The sequence below is a fragment of the Manis javanica genome, chromosome 17 (genome assembly GCF_040802235.1).
Source record: "Manis javanica isolate MJ-LG chromosome 17, MJ_LKY, whole genome shotgun sequence".
Lineage (NCBI taxonomy): Eukaryota > Metazoa > Chordata > Mammalia > Pholidota > Manidae > Manis > Manis javanica.
Genome location: NC_133172.1, coordinates 17,681,913 through 17,696,981, shown reverse-complemented (window position 1 = coordinate 17,696,981; position 15,069 = coordinate 17,681,913). Strand labels below are relative to the sequence as shown.

Here is a 15,069-nt window from a genome sequence, read left to right as displayed (position 1 = left end):
CATGGATGATTGTCAGCTTCAGGAATGGCCATGCAGCTGTGGGACCCGATCAAGAAATATGGGTGAGGGACTTCAATTCCAGACCCTGGAACCTGTTGTCCCTTCACTAGCCTTCCCTAGCCTCTAACATTGGCTTGTTCTCTTCCATGATCCTCTGATCTTATACTGATCTCCTTTGGGTAAATGTCCTTGCCCTGATCTCCCACGACCCTCAAGACCCCTTATAAACTTTGTCTTGGACTTCTCAGGACCCACTGACCGCACCTTGACCCAAGACCTGCTGAACTCCTGACATCTGCGGACAGAGTGATCAGAGCTATATTTGGGGAAGTCCAGGCCACAGTGATCAGAGCTAGGCTGCGGGAGCCCAGAGGAGGTGCCCCTAACTTAGGGGATCAGTGACTGCTTTCTGAAGGAGCTGATAATGTGCTGAAACCTGAAGTTAGGCTAGGAAAAGAGAGCAGGGAAGAGCATTACAGAATAAGCCAGGGAAAAGGGAGGGACCATATTTGGGGACTGTGGTGAAAATCAAGTAATGAGTATAAATCAGCCCACTAAATGTCCATGGACTTAGGGCCAAGGAGGTTGTTGATATCTTTAAAAATCACAGTGGGGGTGGAGCAGCTCCTAGATTGCAGGGTTGAGGAATGAGACTTACATGGAGATAGCAAACATACACATCTCTTTTAACAAGTCCATGCAGAAAGGGGAGAATAGAGACCAACCAGGAAGAAGCAGAGGGCAAGGGTACCTTAGAACTGATTCATTATGATAGTGATTTTGAGACGGGAGAAATTAAGGGATGTTTAAGTGCTGATGGGAAGAAGCCCAACAAGGAAAGGTTGGAAATCCAGCAGAGAGAGATACTACGGTAGAAGACATGTCCCCAAGGAACATGGAAGTGGAGAATTAGAATATGGGTGGGCAAAATGGTATTATTTATAAGTAAGGAGAAAACAAACATGAAATCCCATGCTGAGAAACACAATACAGCTGAGATCAAAGCTAACTGTGGGTGTGGGAAGATAGGTGAGCAAGAGAACAGCTGGGTTGTCTGCCACACCTGCCAGGTAAACTAAGCCAGAGCCTTTGGTTAAAGGGTGAAGAGACCCTGCCTGTGTCTCTTAAACTCATAGTGTAACTTTGGGCAAGTGACTCAACCTCTCTCTAACACCTCAGTTTGCTCATCCATAAAATGTGGTGATAAATATAGTACCCACCACATAGGGTAGCTGTGAGTTTACCTGTAAAGTTCTTGGCATATACTAAGTGCCAAATGTAAGCTGTGATTGCTCTTGCAGACACTTTTATATTATCATTGAAGAGACACTATTTATAGCAGAGTGGCTAAGAACACAGGCCACTAAATCACAACCCTTGGCTTAAACATCTGGTTCTGCCACTTACCAGCTATGTGAACCTGGGAAAGCTGTTACTTCTCTGGGCCTCAATTTCTTAATGTGTAAGATGCAAGAGGCATATCGTACTGCAGATCTACCTTGTCAGAGTGTTGGTGAAGATTTAATATCATTTAAAATATTAAAATAAATTTTAATAAACTATCCCCTCCAATAAACTATTTCAGCCAATTCCCTTCCAACAGGCTGTCTTTGGGGGCTTGTCTATCCGCAGCACCGAGAAGCTTGTCCTGCCTGCTCTGACCCCTTCTCCCCGTCCCTCTGCGCATCCCCAGGGCTGGGACTCCCGACGCACATATGCCCTGGAGATGAGAACGCACGGAGCTTCTCGAGATTGCTTTAATAAATAATTGATGACAAAAACATGTTTGTTCCTGTCTTCTTTCTCCCAGTGCCCCCGCGTCCTAGGGGACACAAGGGTCCCAACTTCTAGCTCCCTCCTCTCCCAGGACCCAGAAGGTAGGTCAGGACCCCTTGTCGCCTTCCGACCACAAACCTGAGTCCGAGTGCCTAGCTCCCTCCTCCTTCGGGTTTCCAGAACTGCTGTCCTGTCAAGGACACAGATTCCCCTGTGGGGCTGACCAGAGAACCTGAAGCTCCGCCCCTAACAAAACATTATGACGTAACTGCAGCCACAGCCAATGGGGCGCGCCAGCGCCGGATAGCAGGAGGCGGGCAGTGGAGCATTTGGAGCTCGCGGGCCGGAAGTAACTCTTACCTTCCACTTCAGCGTCTCCAAACTGCCCTGTCGCCCCACTGTTGGTGGAGCCATTCCTTGCGTGCGCCCGCAGCCCAGCTGCTGCCATGAGCCGGCCCAGCCGGCTGCAGAGGCAAGTTCTGAGCCTGTACCGCGAGCTGCTGCGCGCCGGACGCGGGAAGCCGGGAGCCGAGGCGCGGGTGCGGGCCGAATTCCGGCAGCACGCCTGCCTGCCACGCTCCGACGTTCTGCGCATCGAGTATCTATACCGCCGCGGGCGGCGCCAGCTCCAGCTGCTACGCTCCGATCACGCCACGGCCATGGGTGCCTTCGTGCTCCCTCGGGGCCTAACAGAGGAGGCCCGCTGCGCGGGAGCCCCGGGGGCACCCCTTGACGATGATGAGGGTCCGAGGAGCCCGTTCAACGGCGTGGGATCACCAGAGACCCCTCCCAATGGACGGTGACGGGCAGAAGAGTTCATACGGTGGAGCAGGGGAATCCAGGGGCCCGCCTGTCTGAGTTGGGGGTACCGAAGAACCCACCAGATGGAAGGTGAGAAGTCTTGAGAGACTAGCTGGGTGGATTGGGGGAATAGGAAAGCCCCCCCACCCCCCGCTGGTGACGTGGGGTCCGAAAGAACTCCAGGATGGATGGCGAGAAATGCCTGACCTTGCCCCATCCATGGTAAGGGACCGTCCCATGAGAGCTTGAGGCGGCATGGATCGCCGGCTAGCTGGACTGTATCAAACTGAGAGCTACTTTCTCAAGGCATGGGTAGCAGGGACGTTCCCCGTTGGATGGAAAGAGACTGAGGCACCCTTTCTTGACCCCTGCCTCCTCAACTCCCCTCTCCTGTACTTTGAGAAGTGCATACTTTTTGCTGAGGAATTAGGGAAGATGCCGAAATGGATGGTGAGAATCCCCGAATCCCCCATTAATTTGACAAAAACTTTCCTCCCGTTAATTGTGACAAACTAGGACTGGTGAGGAAGGGGCTAAGGGTCTCTTACCCCAGCTGATCAACTGAAGACCTCTCAACACCTATATGTGATGGTTCTGAGAGGGAACCCTGACTCCTGCACCGTTTCCCCTCAGGACTGTTGAACAAAGGGAATAAAATTGGGGATGTGCTTACTTCTCTGTTGGTAATCTTAAAGATTTTATGTGTTTGAGATTTTTGAGGAAGCCCCGTACACCAAGTGACCATCTGAGAGGGATGGGTGTGGGAGCTCTCTCTTCCCCTTTGAAGCTCTCTAGATTGGCAGATTGGTTGAAGCATCATAGTTCTCTTTCGTGGGTAGATCCAGGGGACCCACTCTGGTTTGACCCCAGAGATATCCCCAGTTGACCCCTTAATGGAGGGTAGTGAGGCAGGAGAAGAAATGGTGAAGCTGAGGAGGCCTGACTGGTCAACCCTGAGGCAGTAGTGGGGACCTCAAACTTGGCTGAGACAGCCTCACCTACAAGCTGGGATTTGTATCAACAAAGCCCAGGGGTGAGGGAGGAGAGATGGACCCACAGGTCCCAGGCATACCCCCTCCTATGACTGAGTGGACCTGCCTTAGACATTGTCTAGGGCACTGCATTTTGCAGCCCTGAGTTATATATACACCCATGTTGGTTAAATAAGTGCAAAGCAGATGAATTCTTAGCAGATAGAGTTAGGAGGAGAAGGACCTTAGGAAAGGAGCCCAGACCTCAGACCAAAGGAGGATGGACAGAAGAGAAACACGACTCTGCCCTAATTCCACTGGGAGAGGCAGGTGCCCAAATAGTTATAAATTGGGGTTAAAATTTGAAGAATTATTAGAAGCTTGCTAGAAGGTGGGAATAGGCTTCTAAGCAGTGGCCCAGTGTGGGCAAAGGACTGGAGGTGGCAAAGGGGGGAAATTCAGGGTCCCAGTTGGAGTGAAAGGCTGTGCGGCTTTCCCACATGGCTTCTGCTCCACCTTGGTGTTAGTACTCATCTCAGGACCAGCCTCTTTGCTCATTTTCTTGGCTTCATTTTTTTTTTCCACCAGGGTGGTCCTTTTAATCTTGCCCAGACTGCAGCTCAGAGTCTTGAAAGTGGTTACTGAGGTCCTACTTGTCCAGCCCGTACCTTCTCCCACTTCTCCCTCCTGGCTCCAACAGCACCCCTAATAAGCTCCAGGGTAAGAGCTTCTGGCAAGGCTGCGGGCAATGAGCAAGTTCCCCTGGGGCTGGGTGTCCTGGGTCAGCAGGGGAGACATTCACCTGGGTATTACAGATGAATGGAGTTTGCCTGGGAGAGAGGATGGGGGAGGGAACGCCTGCTTTGAGGAAGGAGGATGTAGGTGAACAGTGATTAAGAGCACGGACTGTAGGACTGGAATGCCTGGTTTTGAATCCCAACTCCAGCGCTTACTGATTACATGATGGTGGGCAAGTGTTTGAATCTTTGTGGCAGGGTCGGGGGCACCCCAGCCCAAATGCGCTGGTTCGGTTCTGTGCTCTGTGCTCAAGGCAAAGAAATCTGTGGAGGGGGCCGTCCATATACATTCTGAGTCCTCAGGCACCCAGTATCCTCACACATCCCGGTATGGTCTGAAGGTGTCCCCTCAGAATTCATATATTGAAATCCTAACCCCCTGTGATAGAAGTAGGAAGTGGTGCCTTTGGGAGGTGATTGGGTCATGAGGGTGGAGCCCTCATGAAAGGGATTAGGGCCCTTACAAAAGAGGTACCAAAGAGCTCCCTGCCTTTGACCATGTGAGGACACAGTGAGAAGACAGCCGTCTGTGAACCAGGAAGCAGGCCGTTATGAGACACCCGGTCTGCTGTCACCTTGGTCTTGGACTTCACAGCCTCCAGAACTGTGAGAAATAAATCTCTATTGTTTATAAACCACCCAGTCTGTGGTATTTTGTTATAGCAGCCCAAACGGACAAAGACACATCCTTTGGCAGTGACCATTTATTACATATGTCGGGGCTGTGTAGTCATACTGGAGGGGGGCCATTGACATAGTTGAGCACCAGGTAAGGTGTCCTGGTCTGTCTGGTGGGACAGCAGCAGGAGCCCCCTAATGGGGGCAGGAGCACTGTGGCACCCACCAGGATAAGGAAGAGGAGGAGGAGGAGGAGGAGGAAGCTGAGGGGCCACCTGGATACAGGAGCAGGGGTTCTGCAGAGGGAAATGCAGTGTCAAACATAGGCATGGGCTGCCATCATGAGCGCTGTCCCTCACACCCCAGACCTATATCCCAGGCATCTCACCCAGGGTCTACCTCCAGCGACACATCTTGGAGACTGGGAGATGTTTGCCTCTTGTCCTAAGGGTAAGTGGCAGCCAGCAGCAGAATGAATAAAAGTAACACTTAGTGTGGACTTTTTCTTACCATTGTAGGCTGGGCTTATTCTCTTCTGGCACCCCTCTGATCCTCAGGACCCCATATGGACTTGGAACATCTCCAAGCATAGTGGATGTCTGCCTGTATTTGCCCTCCATCCAGTCCCCCTTTTCCTGGTAACAGTGGCTCAATTTGGGGGGAAGGAGGGTCAAGCCTTCAGGTTCATGTTCATGTGCAATTGACCCACACCTCCACGTCCATGGTTGGACATGTGACCCAGATATGGCCAATCAGAGCACTCCATCAGCTTGGCCACTGTGACTGGTTCAGGATGTAGGCCATACACCCAAGCTGGGCAAGTGGAAATCAGTTCTGGGACTGCTTCCAGTAGGTCAGTAGCACCCTCCTCCTGGGGTGGGTAAACTAGTAGGAAGTGAGTGTGTCGCTGCTGGGCAGCCTTTTTGCTGAGAAGAAATCCACCCTGGAGAAGTAGAGCCTGAGACAGAGAGGGACTGAGCCCTGTCAGCATCTGAGGTCTTGAATTCAACAGCACCTGGACTTTCTTAGTTACATGAAAAAATAGCATTCCTTTTTTGTGTAATTCAGTTTGGGTTGGGTTTCTGTGGTCTCTGTCACTTGCCATCAAGACACTTGGCCAAGAAGCAGCTCACCTGAGACTTCTGGAGCAAGGAGCGTCTTTGGTGACCCAGTAAGTGCTTCCGGTGGCTGAGGCCTGACATGAGCATGTCCTGTGGGGAGAGAGGTGTGGGCCCTTGGAGAACCAGTGACAAAGGGACACAAGGTTGGGGAAGGGCCAAGATGGTTGGTAATATAGATGAGATTCTGGGGGAAGGGAGAGATGAAGACAGGGATAGAGCCAAAGAAACTGAGGAGAAGAGACATTATTTATTTATTCGTTCAACAAATACTTAATGAGTATCTATTACATGCCAAGCACTGTTCTAGGAGTAGGGGACACAGTGGACATGGAAACAGGCAAAGTCCTGGTGTCCATGGAACATATATTCTTAGCAGGAGAGGGCGAAGCCACAAATTAACAAATAAATGTACAATATCAAAATGTGGTAAGTGCTGTTAGAAAGTGAAGAAGATAAGGAGTGATAATGTTTGGAGGCCAGGGCAGGCCTCACTGAAGAGGCAACAGTTGAGGAGAGGCTGGAATGAAGTGAGGAGGTGAGCTGGGCATGCATCTCTGGGCTTTGAGATGGAGTTTGAATGTTTGAAGGTCCAGGAGGCTGGTGTGGCTGCAGAGGGGTGAGTGAAGGGAAGAGCAAGAGGAAATGAGGAAATGTAGATAGAGAAGACAGAGGAAGATGGAGGGAGGGAGACTGAGACCCCAAGAGAGAAATAGACACAGAGAGATAGAGAACCCCCAAAACCTGGAAAGGGAAGGTCTCTGCTAGGGAGATCACAGAGGTGTCGCATGGGCACGCAGGGAAGGGCGGGGATGTCCCCTACCTGCCCTCACCTCCAGGCCTTGTCCCCTGCCCTGGGGGTCCCTGTGGCCACACAGCTCACAGGGAGCCCCTGGTGTCCAGGCTGTTTTTCGCCCCAAGGGCCCAAAGCCCCCAACGTCCCCAGCCGGGTCCCACTCCAACTCTGCAGGAGTGGGGAGGCTACTGGGTGTCCAGGGCCCCCAGACCCCACCAGGTCCTGGCCCATCTGAGTCTCCTTCAACCTCCAAGTCCTGGTCCAAGGTGGTGGCCTCCTCGAACACCTGGTTAGAGGACAGAGGTCATGGGGGTTGTGGGATTCGCGCCTGGGCTAGGGACTGCCAGGGTGGGCCATACCAGGCTGTAGCTGACCAGCTGGGCCTGCAGCCGCCACAGCTGCCAGAAGATGCTGTCTCGGTGAGCTCCGAGGGCCCTCAGGACCTGCTCCAGGGATGCTCGGGCCTGAGGCTCACTCCACTGTGCCAGCCCCTCACCGAATGCCAGCAGTGCATCTACACACTCAGCTGCCCCATGTAGGTCTGCCTGTAGGGCCTGAGGACACATGGTTGGACACCATCCTCCCCACCCTCCACACACACACACACACACCAGGGGCACCAGAGTCCTAGGACCTAGCATTACATCCCCCTCCCTTTCCTACCCAGACACCAAGAGCATGGAATAAACCCATCTCCCACCCCAGGAAGCTGGTCCCCACTTGTGAAGCCCTGCCCACCCTCCCACAATCTTGGCCTCCCCTTGCCCACCTGCAGCTGGATCATCCCACTCTGGGCTGATGCCCAGCACGCCAGGCTTTGCTCTAGGTCCTGCAGCCAGAGGCCAAGCCCCATAAGGCAAAGGTATAGGCTGTCTTGATCAGCCTCCAGTACCTCTCGGCCAGAGATGGGGTGCTGGGGAACATAGGGGGCTGAGTCAGGGCTGGTGGGTCACCCAAGACCTTGCCCACTCCCATTGCCACACCTCTTCTGCAGGCTCCTGCCTTCTGGATGCTTCTCTGCAGCAGAGTCCATCTCTAGGTCTGTACCAAGACTGTCCCCACCTGGAGTCCTTCCCAGTAGAGCCAAGCCTGAGGACCTTTAGTTCAAAGTCTTAGGTTTTCAAGGATCCTAGAACTTGGACACACAGGGCCTGAGGGTCTGGACAGGGAAGGGGTAATGGAGCTGGATACCCCCATAAGGAACGGAGCTGCACCAGGGTCAGTGATGAAAATAATTCTCTCAGTTGGTAAAGTAATGAAATACTTTTATAATGACTGGTAAAAAATCATTTTCTAGGGTGTCCCTTCCCCAACAAATGCCCCAAACTTTTCCAGAATCAGCACCTCATTCTGTGTGGAGGCAAGATTCTGGGGCACAAAGAGGAGGTGGGGGATGGTACCAGGGGACTGGATCACCTCAGCTCACCTCATAGTGTTTGCCCCCAGCTGGGTCCTCATGGGAAGAGGGTGTTGGCAATCTGAGGGAACCAATAGCAGGCTCAGTGCCCCTCAGCCCACCCTGGGAGTGCTCAGGAGGGTCCAAGGAGTCACGCCCGTTTCTGGGAGGTAGGAGGCATGGACAGGCCCCCTGGGGTCTCAGTGCCCATTATCCACCCTATCCTGCCCCTGTCCCTGGCTCCCTCTCCATGTCCCCAGGTGATCATAGCCACAGTACATCCTACCCTCAAAGCACCCCGATACTGTCCCTACCCTTTTGGGACCCAAGTTTCAAAAGCCCCAGTTCCTACCTGATTCTCTCCTCTCCAGACACAGGACAGTTTGGGCAGCCAACAGTGTCCAGTTCCCTAGGGGCTCCAGGGGGGTGGTTGAGGGGCTCTGAGTTGAGTCTGGGGCCCAGAGGTGGGGGAAGGGCCATAACTGGGGGCCTGGGAACAGAGTCAGGATCCCCAATAAGAAGCCCTTTTTCTGGCCAGCGGTATCCCCCTAGACCTCCTTGGTGGAATTCACCCAGGCCGGCAGCAGGCCCGGAGGCAGGCTGGGCTCCACCTCCTTCCTAGAGGAACCTGGGCCCAGGTAATTTGATGCCCAGCTCAGGTGACAGCAGCACCACTTAACTCCTTTCTCCCCAGCCAAGCAGTAGGTTAAACTCCCAAGCTCACCCCACCCTACCTAAGGGGTTTCCAGATACCGTCCTGCCCTCTCAGCAGCCCTGGACTCTGCCCCACAAAGAGACAGGGACCGTGGGTTTGGACAGAGTAGGATAAGGGCCCCTGGAAAAAGCAAGGCAAGATAATTACAGTCAGAGCAGTGTAACAATATGCAAAGAAACCCCCTACCAAAAGCCCGTGTTAAACATTAAGCTCTAGAGTAATTCTTCAGTGAGATCAGTTAATATTCCCCAGATAAAGTACCTCAGCATAACCTGTTTTTATTATGCTAATCATTTGTAATCATGTGTAACACTCACTTCAGCATGCTAAAAGGCCCAGGCCTATGTACTGTTTTTCCTCTTTCAGACCTGATCAGGCAATTTGTAACCTGACAATTAATAATGGCATGGAAGCCCAGCCATGAACAACATAGAAAAAGCAAGAAAGATTCCATCTTAGATTGTCTTTTAAAACCCAGGAAGTTAAGAAGTATGGTTCTTAACAAACTCTTTAACAGGCAATAACTCAGCCCACCTTGAGGGCAGGGCAGGCAGTCTTGATTGATGACGGATATGCTCCCAGACCAAAAAGCTGCTATTCTGGTAAAGAAATCTGCAGTAAATTTCTTATGTTAATTTTGCAGAATTATCTGGGAAGACTGATGAGAAAAGAGTCTAATGTCTCATTAAGGATGAACATTCTAGGACCACTTAACAGATCCACACCCCTAGTCCTTTATCATATTCCTAGAAATCCTCAACCTCCTATAAATCCCCTAGACAACGCACAACTACGGGCTTTCCTGTCCCCTCCTGGAAAAGCCAGGGGCTCCGTCCTATCTCTTTATCTCTGAATAAAAGCCTCTCCCTTGCTCTCCTACCTTGAGTGTTTGAGAAGTTCATTCTTCGACTCTGTGACCAAGACCCCCGGCATCAATCAGATTCCCAGGTTCACACCATCCATGTTAAGACCCTAGATGCCCTACCCCTTCAGGAGCCCAAGCATCTGCGCCGCCTCTCCCCCCAGCCCCCCGGCAAAAATCCGAAACCAAGGAAAGATTTGTGTTGGTTTATTTTAAATGAGGCTTCGTCCTGTAGTTCCCACAAAGTTACTGGGAAAACAATGCTGGGGCGCTGCCTCTGCCCCAGGTCACTTGCTGAGCAGGAGGCCGGCGCGCAGCACGCGGGGCACGCGGCGGATGGTCAGCGAGACGCGGGTGCCGCGGACCAGGCGGGCTCCGGGCCGCGCCAAGGGGCAGGCGGCGGCGTTGGGCGGCAGGGAGGCGGCGTCGAGCGCGTCTACGCGGGCAGCTGCGATGCCGTGGAGGAGGCGCGTGTAGGCGCTGCCACGGAGCACCAGCAAGCTGCGCGGCTCGAGCAGCAGCGAGGTGGCCGGCCCGGGCGGGGTACGGGGCTGCAGGGCGAGTTGAAGATCAGCGAGGAACAGAATCCCCAGGGGCAAAGGCTGAGGAGCAAGCATGATTCCGGGGACTGAAGCTTTGGAGTGAAAATCCCGCGGGTCTCAGGGCCAAGGCATCCAGAAAGGGGTGGGGGAGTTAAGGATCAGCAATCCCTTGGAAGGGGGCAGGAACTAGGTTGCAGAGAGAACGTCTAAGGGAACTGCAGCTGGGACCTCCAAGGAATGGGTCTGGGGATCACAGGCTCAGGTAACTGGGTGGAACTGGGCTGAGGATTTGACTGAAGGGAGGAAGAGGCCGGCAGGGAGGGTAACTCAGTGAGGTAGAGATGAGCCTATGGTGGTCTGGGTATAGCTGGGGACGTCAGGATGAGGGCACTGGCACAGTAGGAGGGGCTGCCAGTCTATCCAGAAGCATGTAGGACTAAAGCAATGAAGCCATGAGGAGCAGCTGGGGTCAGTGTTGTGAGGAGTTTCTGTGAACACGGGGGTGTCAGAAATGCATCACTCAAAAGAAAGAGGTCAGGGAAGCTGCTGTCTTGAGCAGCTCTCACAGAGGGGAGCCGGGATATCTGGGTGGGGGTGGGGGTCCCTGAGTAGTGTGAGTCATGGGTTGAGGTGCCAAGAATATGAGGGTGTCCTGTGTGGCAGATCACATTATTGGAGCAGCGGGGAGGAGGTCAGTGTTGGAGTGTCCCATAGAGTTGGCAGAGAGAGGATGGGTGTCTGGGGCATGTCAGCGACACCCATGAGTGAATGACGTTGAGGTATCTGAGGATAGCAGTGTCTTTTGGGAGGCCTGCATGGGGTATGTGGACCTTGGGCTATTGGAGTCCTCCGATTGTGTGGGACCAGGTGATCTGTAGGGTTTGGGGGCATCTACTCAGCAGGTGGTGGGCACGGGGTGTCTTTGGATATGATTTCTAGGGTGCCCTGCAAGCAGATGAGTTGAATGGGAGAATGTGGGTGTATTCCACGAGGGGATGGGGAAAGTATCTGTGAGAGTATCAGCAGGCACGTGGGACGGGGGCCTCTTGAAGGATGTGGGATGTCAGAATGTCCACGAGTGGCTGCAGCAGTGTCTCAGGGCCCACCTGCTCTGTAGGGTCATCATCCTTTGGCTGCCGCGGCTCGTAGAGGTCCAACATGGTGTGGGAGCCCAGGCTGATGGTGCTGACAGTCGGGTAGTACAGTGGCCCATCCTCGTGGGGCTGGGGAGAAGGCACTAGGGCTGGACAGGGCAGAAGTCCACCCTCCCCCACCTTCTGGGACTTAAGGGGGCTCCCCAGCTAGGCACAGGGAGGTGAGTACCTGACTGGGGTATGTGGCTGCTTAATGAGAGTGGAGGTGGGTCAACATGATACCCTGCCCCATAGCTGATCAGAGCTCTGGGGGTCGCGAATGAGGGCGTGTGGTTACCATGATACCCTCCCCGGGTAGATAATGGTTCACAAGGACGTGGTTGGCTGGGAGATTCCCAAAAAGGCTGAGGTCAGATACTTTGTCCACACAGCGCTGGAGCCACGGGGGCAGCCGCTCAGGAACCATCCCCCGGGGGTGGGGGAGCCCACCTGGGGGAGGGCAATAGAAACCTGAGAGCACCCAGCCAAGGAGCCCTGGCACCAGGGGCCCCATTAGGGAATCTCAGTGGTTGGTAGCACTCTGGCCCCCTCAGTGACCCCTGACTCTTTGGAGATCATCACCTGACCCTTCAAAAGTTTCCTGACCTCTCCAAACCCCAGACCCTTTGGGATACCCTCAATTCACCAGGAAATCTCTAACCTCTCAGGATCTCCACTGATTCTTCACAATCCTCCTCACCCCTGGGATGCCTTAAAATCTCAACTCCCTCACCCCAATATCTTGAGACTATCCAAGCTGAGCTGCCTGTCCCAGCTCATATCCCAAAATCACCCATGTCCCCAGGAAGGGACACTTACCCCAGTTCTGTAACTTCCTCCCAGAGAGCTGGGTCCACTTTGGCTTTGGGGCATTGAAGACCTGGGAGGTGGGGAGGTGGGTCAGTCCTTTTTCAGGACCACCCTTTTGATTCTCCCACCCAGGCCAACATAAGGGTCTTTCCCTGGGATGGAAATGGGACATCTCAGTGTCTGTGGGATTGTTCTCTGGGATAGTGTTCTCAGGATTTTGTTGTTTGCCCTCTCCCCTGTGGACCTCTGTGGCCTGAAAGTTTTCCTGTGTCTACTGGGATTGAAGAAAGAAACCAGGGCTACAGTGTGGTCTGAACCTACTCAAGATCTGGGCTGGCTGGGGCTCTTTTAAGTCCAGCAATTAGTCTGCACTCTGTAATTTCCTGATTCCTGGGCTATATAGAAACATTCTTTTTTCCTATCACCTGAGAGAGGGAATGTGTTAAGCTGAGCTATCTCAGCACAGCAAAGAGAATACTTTAAAAATTCTCTACTGCCAAGATCCCAAGAGTCTCGAATGAGCTATCTCCAAGAAGTCCAAGAAGTCTATACTCAATAATCTCATTCCCTTCATGGTTATAGGGCTGGAATGGGCTATCTCAGCAAAAGAGTCTGTGTTTTGTAGCTGTTCTGTATGCCTGGACTCAAACTAGTCAGGACTAGATGGGATAGCACAGAGATATGTGCTGTATAATTAAGGATCTGGGGCTGCAAAAGGCTGCAAGGACTTTGTAAATTCTTCTTTCCCCAAATCTTAAAAATAGAACACAGACTAGACTATCTCAGCACAGGTGGTCTGTGCTTGGTAACCTTGTTCCCAAGACTCTGGGTCTATGCTGAGCTATCTCAGCAGGGGGAAGAGTTTACTCTGTAACATTCTGATGCCTGGGCTATCTAAGCACGGAAATCTTAACACTGCAAATTCTTCATTCTCCAAATCTCAAGGGCTGGAACAGGGCTACCTCATCCTACATTTATAACCTCCTTTTCTCTAAGATAATAGGATTGGGCTATTTCAGAAGAGAGTATGAGCTCTGTAACTTTCTTTTTTTCTGAGGCTCTGAGGTTGCACTGGGCTAGTCCAGCACAAGGACACTGATCACAATAACATTGTTTTGGAGGTTGGACTGGGCTATCTCAGCACAGGGAGTCTGAGCTCCATAATAACCATTTCCTTTATAAGAATCAGTTTGGTTTTCCCTCATCCTCCTGGGAAGAGCTCTTTCTGATAGGCCCAAGCAAGTCCTGAGAGAGGAATAGGGAATGTGAGTTATGGATGCTGTGGGGAACTCTCCTTCCCACCAGGATCTTCACTGCAGCCTTGGGGGCTCTCACTGAGGATCTGGGAGCTGGGGAAGGATCTGGGATGAGGGGAAAAATAGACCAGAAGGAGGTTGGGGTCACCTGTCGAAGCAAATACTCCTCCTCTTCCTTGGAGATGAAGTCAGGGACATAGTAGATTACAGGTGGTGCCTAGGATAGAGAGGTCCTCTTAAAAGCCTGGTCCTTTGACCTACACAGAGGCCCTAGCCTCACTGACCAACTCCTCCTTCTGGGTGTGAGGCTCGGAACATCCTCAGAAAGCCCAGAGCCTGAAATCAAAGGACCAACACCCATTTTGGGGATGGAAAGTCAGGGAGAGGGGGGAGCTGGACCCTGAGGATAAGAATAAATCTGGAGCATTCCCACCCCACAAACCCAGGAATCGGCCTGCCTATCCCCACTGTCTCCCACCTTCACCCTCCACACCCACAGCCCTGACAACCTGCTCCACCCTGAATGGTTCCAGGGCTGGGACCCTGGAGTCCTGATCCTCCATTGACACCAACTCCATGTACCCAGGCCTGTGAGGAGAGAACATGCTGAAGTCACCAAGCCTCCCAACCTCAGGCTATGATCCTGCTTTCTGCTCTATAATGGGCCAGGGCCTCATCTCAGCATGCCAGTGAAACATACTTGCTTTCTAAAACCTGGGTCCTCAGCATCTCAAAAGCCATCCAATGAACCCCAGCCTCGCTGCCTGGGACACAATGAGCACACAGAACACTCCCCCAAACTCCATTCACCAAGAGCCCACCAAACTAAACATATTTACCCCCTCAAGCCCACAAAGAACATGCTCTGACCTCACTGGGAGCCCTTCTCAAGAGTGCCACACATCGTTGCCTCCGGGGCTGCACCCTAAAGCCCCTTCAAACACCTTAATTTGAGACTCCATCCTCACAACTTCAGACCTACAACCAGGCACCCGGCTCTCTAACAACAGTCAGGGTCCCCATGGACCCTTCTCCCACCTCAAGCCCTTTCCCTTGCTCCATTCCGAGCACCCTCTGCCCCCAATCTGAGTCTCAGACGCGTCCAGTCTTCTTGCAACCCCCCTGCCCCCACTCTGGACACCCTCATACTTCCCTTGCCGATCGCCCCTTCACTGCAGCACCCTTGGACCTTTAGCCCTGAGCCTGACTCTACTTAATCTCCCTCATTGAACCCTAGTGCCCCGCTCTGAGTCTTCTAGGCCCCCGCACTCTGAGTTTCCCCGGATCCCCACTCGCAACCCTCTCAGACCCCCATCTCCGCCCCAGGCCACCCCAAAACTGACCGTCCACCAACGTCCCCTCCAGTACCCAAATTAAACACCGCCATTCCCCTCCCAGCAACTTCCGCCCCACATTCCTGACGCAGGAGTCCTCAGACCAATGCGAACTCTAAAAGGCCTTAAGGCTCCACCTTCCAC

The 15,069-nt window shown here is 52.9% G+C and overlaps 3 protein-coding genes across 14 annotated transcripts; 1 reads left to right on the top strand and 2 right to left on the bottom strand.

The window, feature by feature from the left end:
- Positions 1-2,091: 2,091 nt before the first annotated feature.
- SDHAF1 (succinate dehydrogenase complex assembly factor 1) lies at positions 2,092-3,249 on the top strand. The gene has a single exon (XM_017641711.3). It carries the CDS (start codon positions 2,223-2,225, stop codon positions 2,577-2,579), a length of 357 nt encoding a protein of 118 aa, XP_017497200.1. The 5' UTR covers positions 2,092-2,222; the 3' UTR covers positions 2,580-3,249.
- A 1,216-nt stretch (positions 3,250-4,465) lies between these two features.
- On the bottom strand, positions 4,466-8,876 carry SYNE4 (spectrin repeat containing nuclear envelope family member 4). Of its 8 annotated transcripts, none has more exons than XM_037021391.2 (9): positions 8,626-8,876; positions 8,304-8,355; positions 7,861-7,974; positions 7,647-7,790; positions 7,237-7,431; positions 6,905-7,163; positions 6,097-6,174; positions 5,352-5,407; positions 4,466-5,259 (listed from the first exon to the last, which is right to left on the bottom strand). In XM_037021391.2, exons 1-9 carry the CDS (start codon positions 8,751-8,753, stop codon positions 5,053-5,055), a joined length of 1,233 nt encoding a protein of 410 aa, XP_036877286.2. In that variant the 5' UTR covers positions 8,754-8,876; the 3' UTR covers positions 4,466-5,052. The 8 variants fall into 8 exon arrangements, with proteins under 8 accessions (XP_036877286.2, XP_073081783.1, XP_036877288.2 ...); XM_073225682.1 differs by having other exon boundaries at positions 7,252-7,431; XM_037021392.2 differs by having other exon boundaries at positions 5,016-5,259; positions 6,915-7,163.
- A 1,165-nt stretch (positions 8,877-10,041) lies between these two features.
- On the bottom strand, positions 10,042-15,050 carry ALKBH6 (alkB homolog 6). 5 transcript variants are annotated; one of them, XM_017641725.3, is made up of 7 exons: positions 14,960-15,050; positions 14,101-14,179; positions 13,740-13,808; positions 12,345-12,405; positions 11,824-11,975; positions 11,499-11,615; positions 10,042-10,452 (listed from the first exon to the last, which is right to left on the bottom strand). In XM_017641725.3, the coding sequence occupies exons 2-7, from the start codon at positions 14,167-14,169 to the stop codon at positions 10,138-10,140; spliced, it is 783 nt and encodes a 260-aa protein (XP_017497214.1). In that variant the 5' UTR covers positions 14,170-14,179; positions 14,960-15,050; the 3' UTR covers positions 10,042-10,137. The 5 variants fall into 5 exon arrangements, with proteins under 5 accessions (XP_017497214.1, XP_017497212.1, XP_017497213.1 ...); XM_017641723.2 differs by having other exon boundaries at positions 14,935-15,019; XM_017641724.2 differs by having other exon boundaries at positions 10,042-10,401; positions 14,935-15,019.
- Between the last annotated feature and the right edge of the window lie 19 nt (positions 15,051-15,069).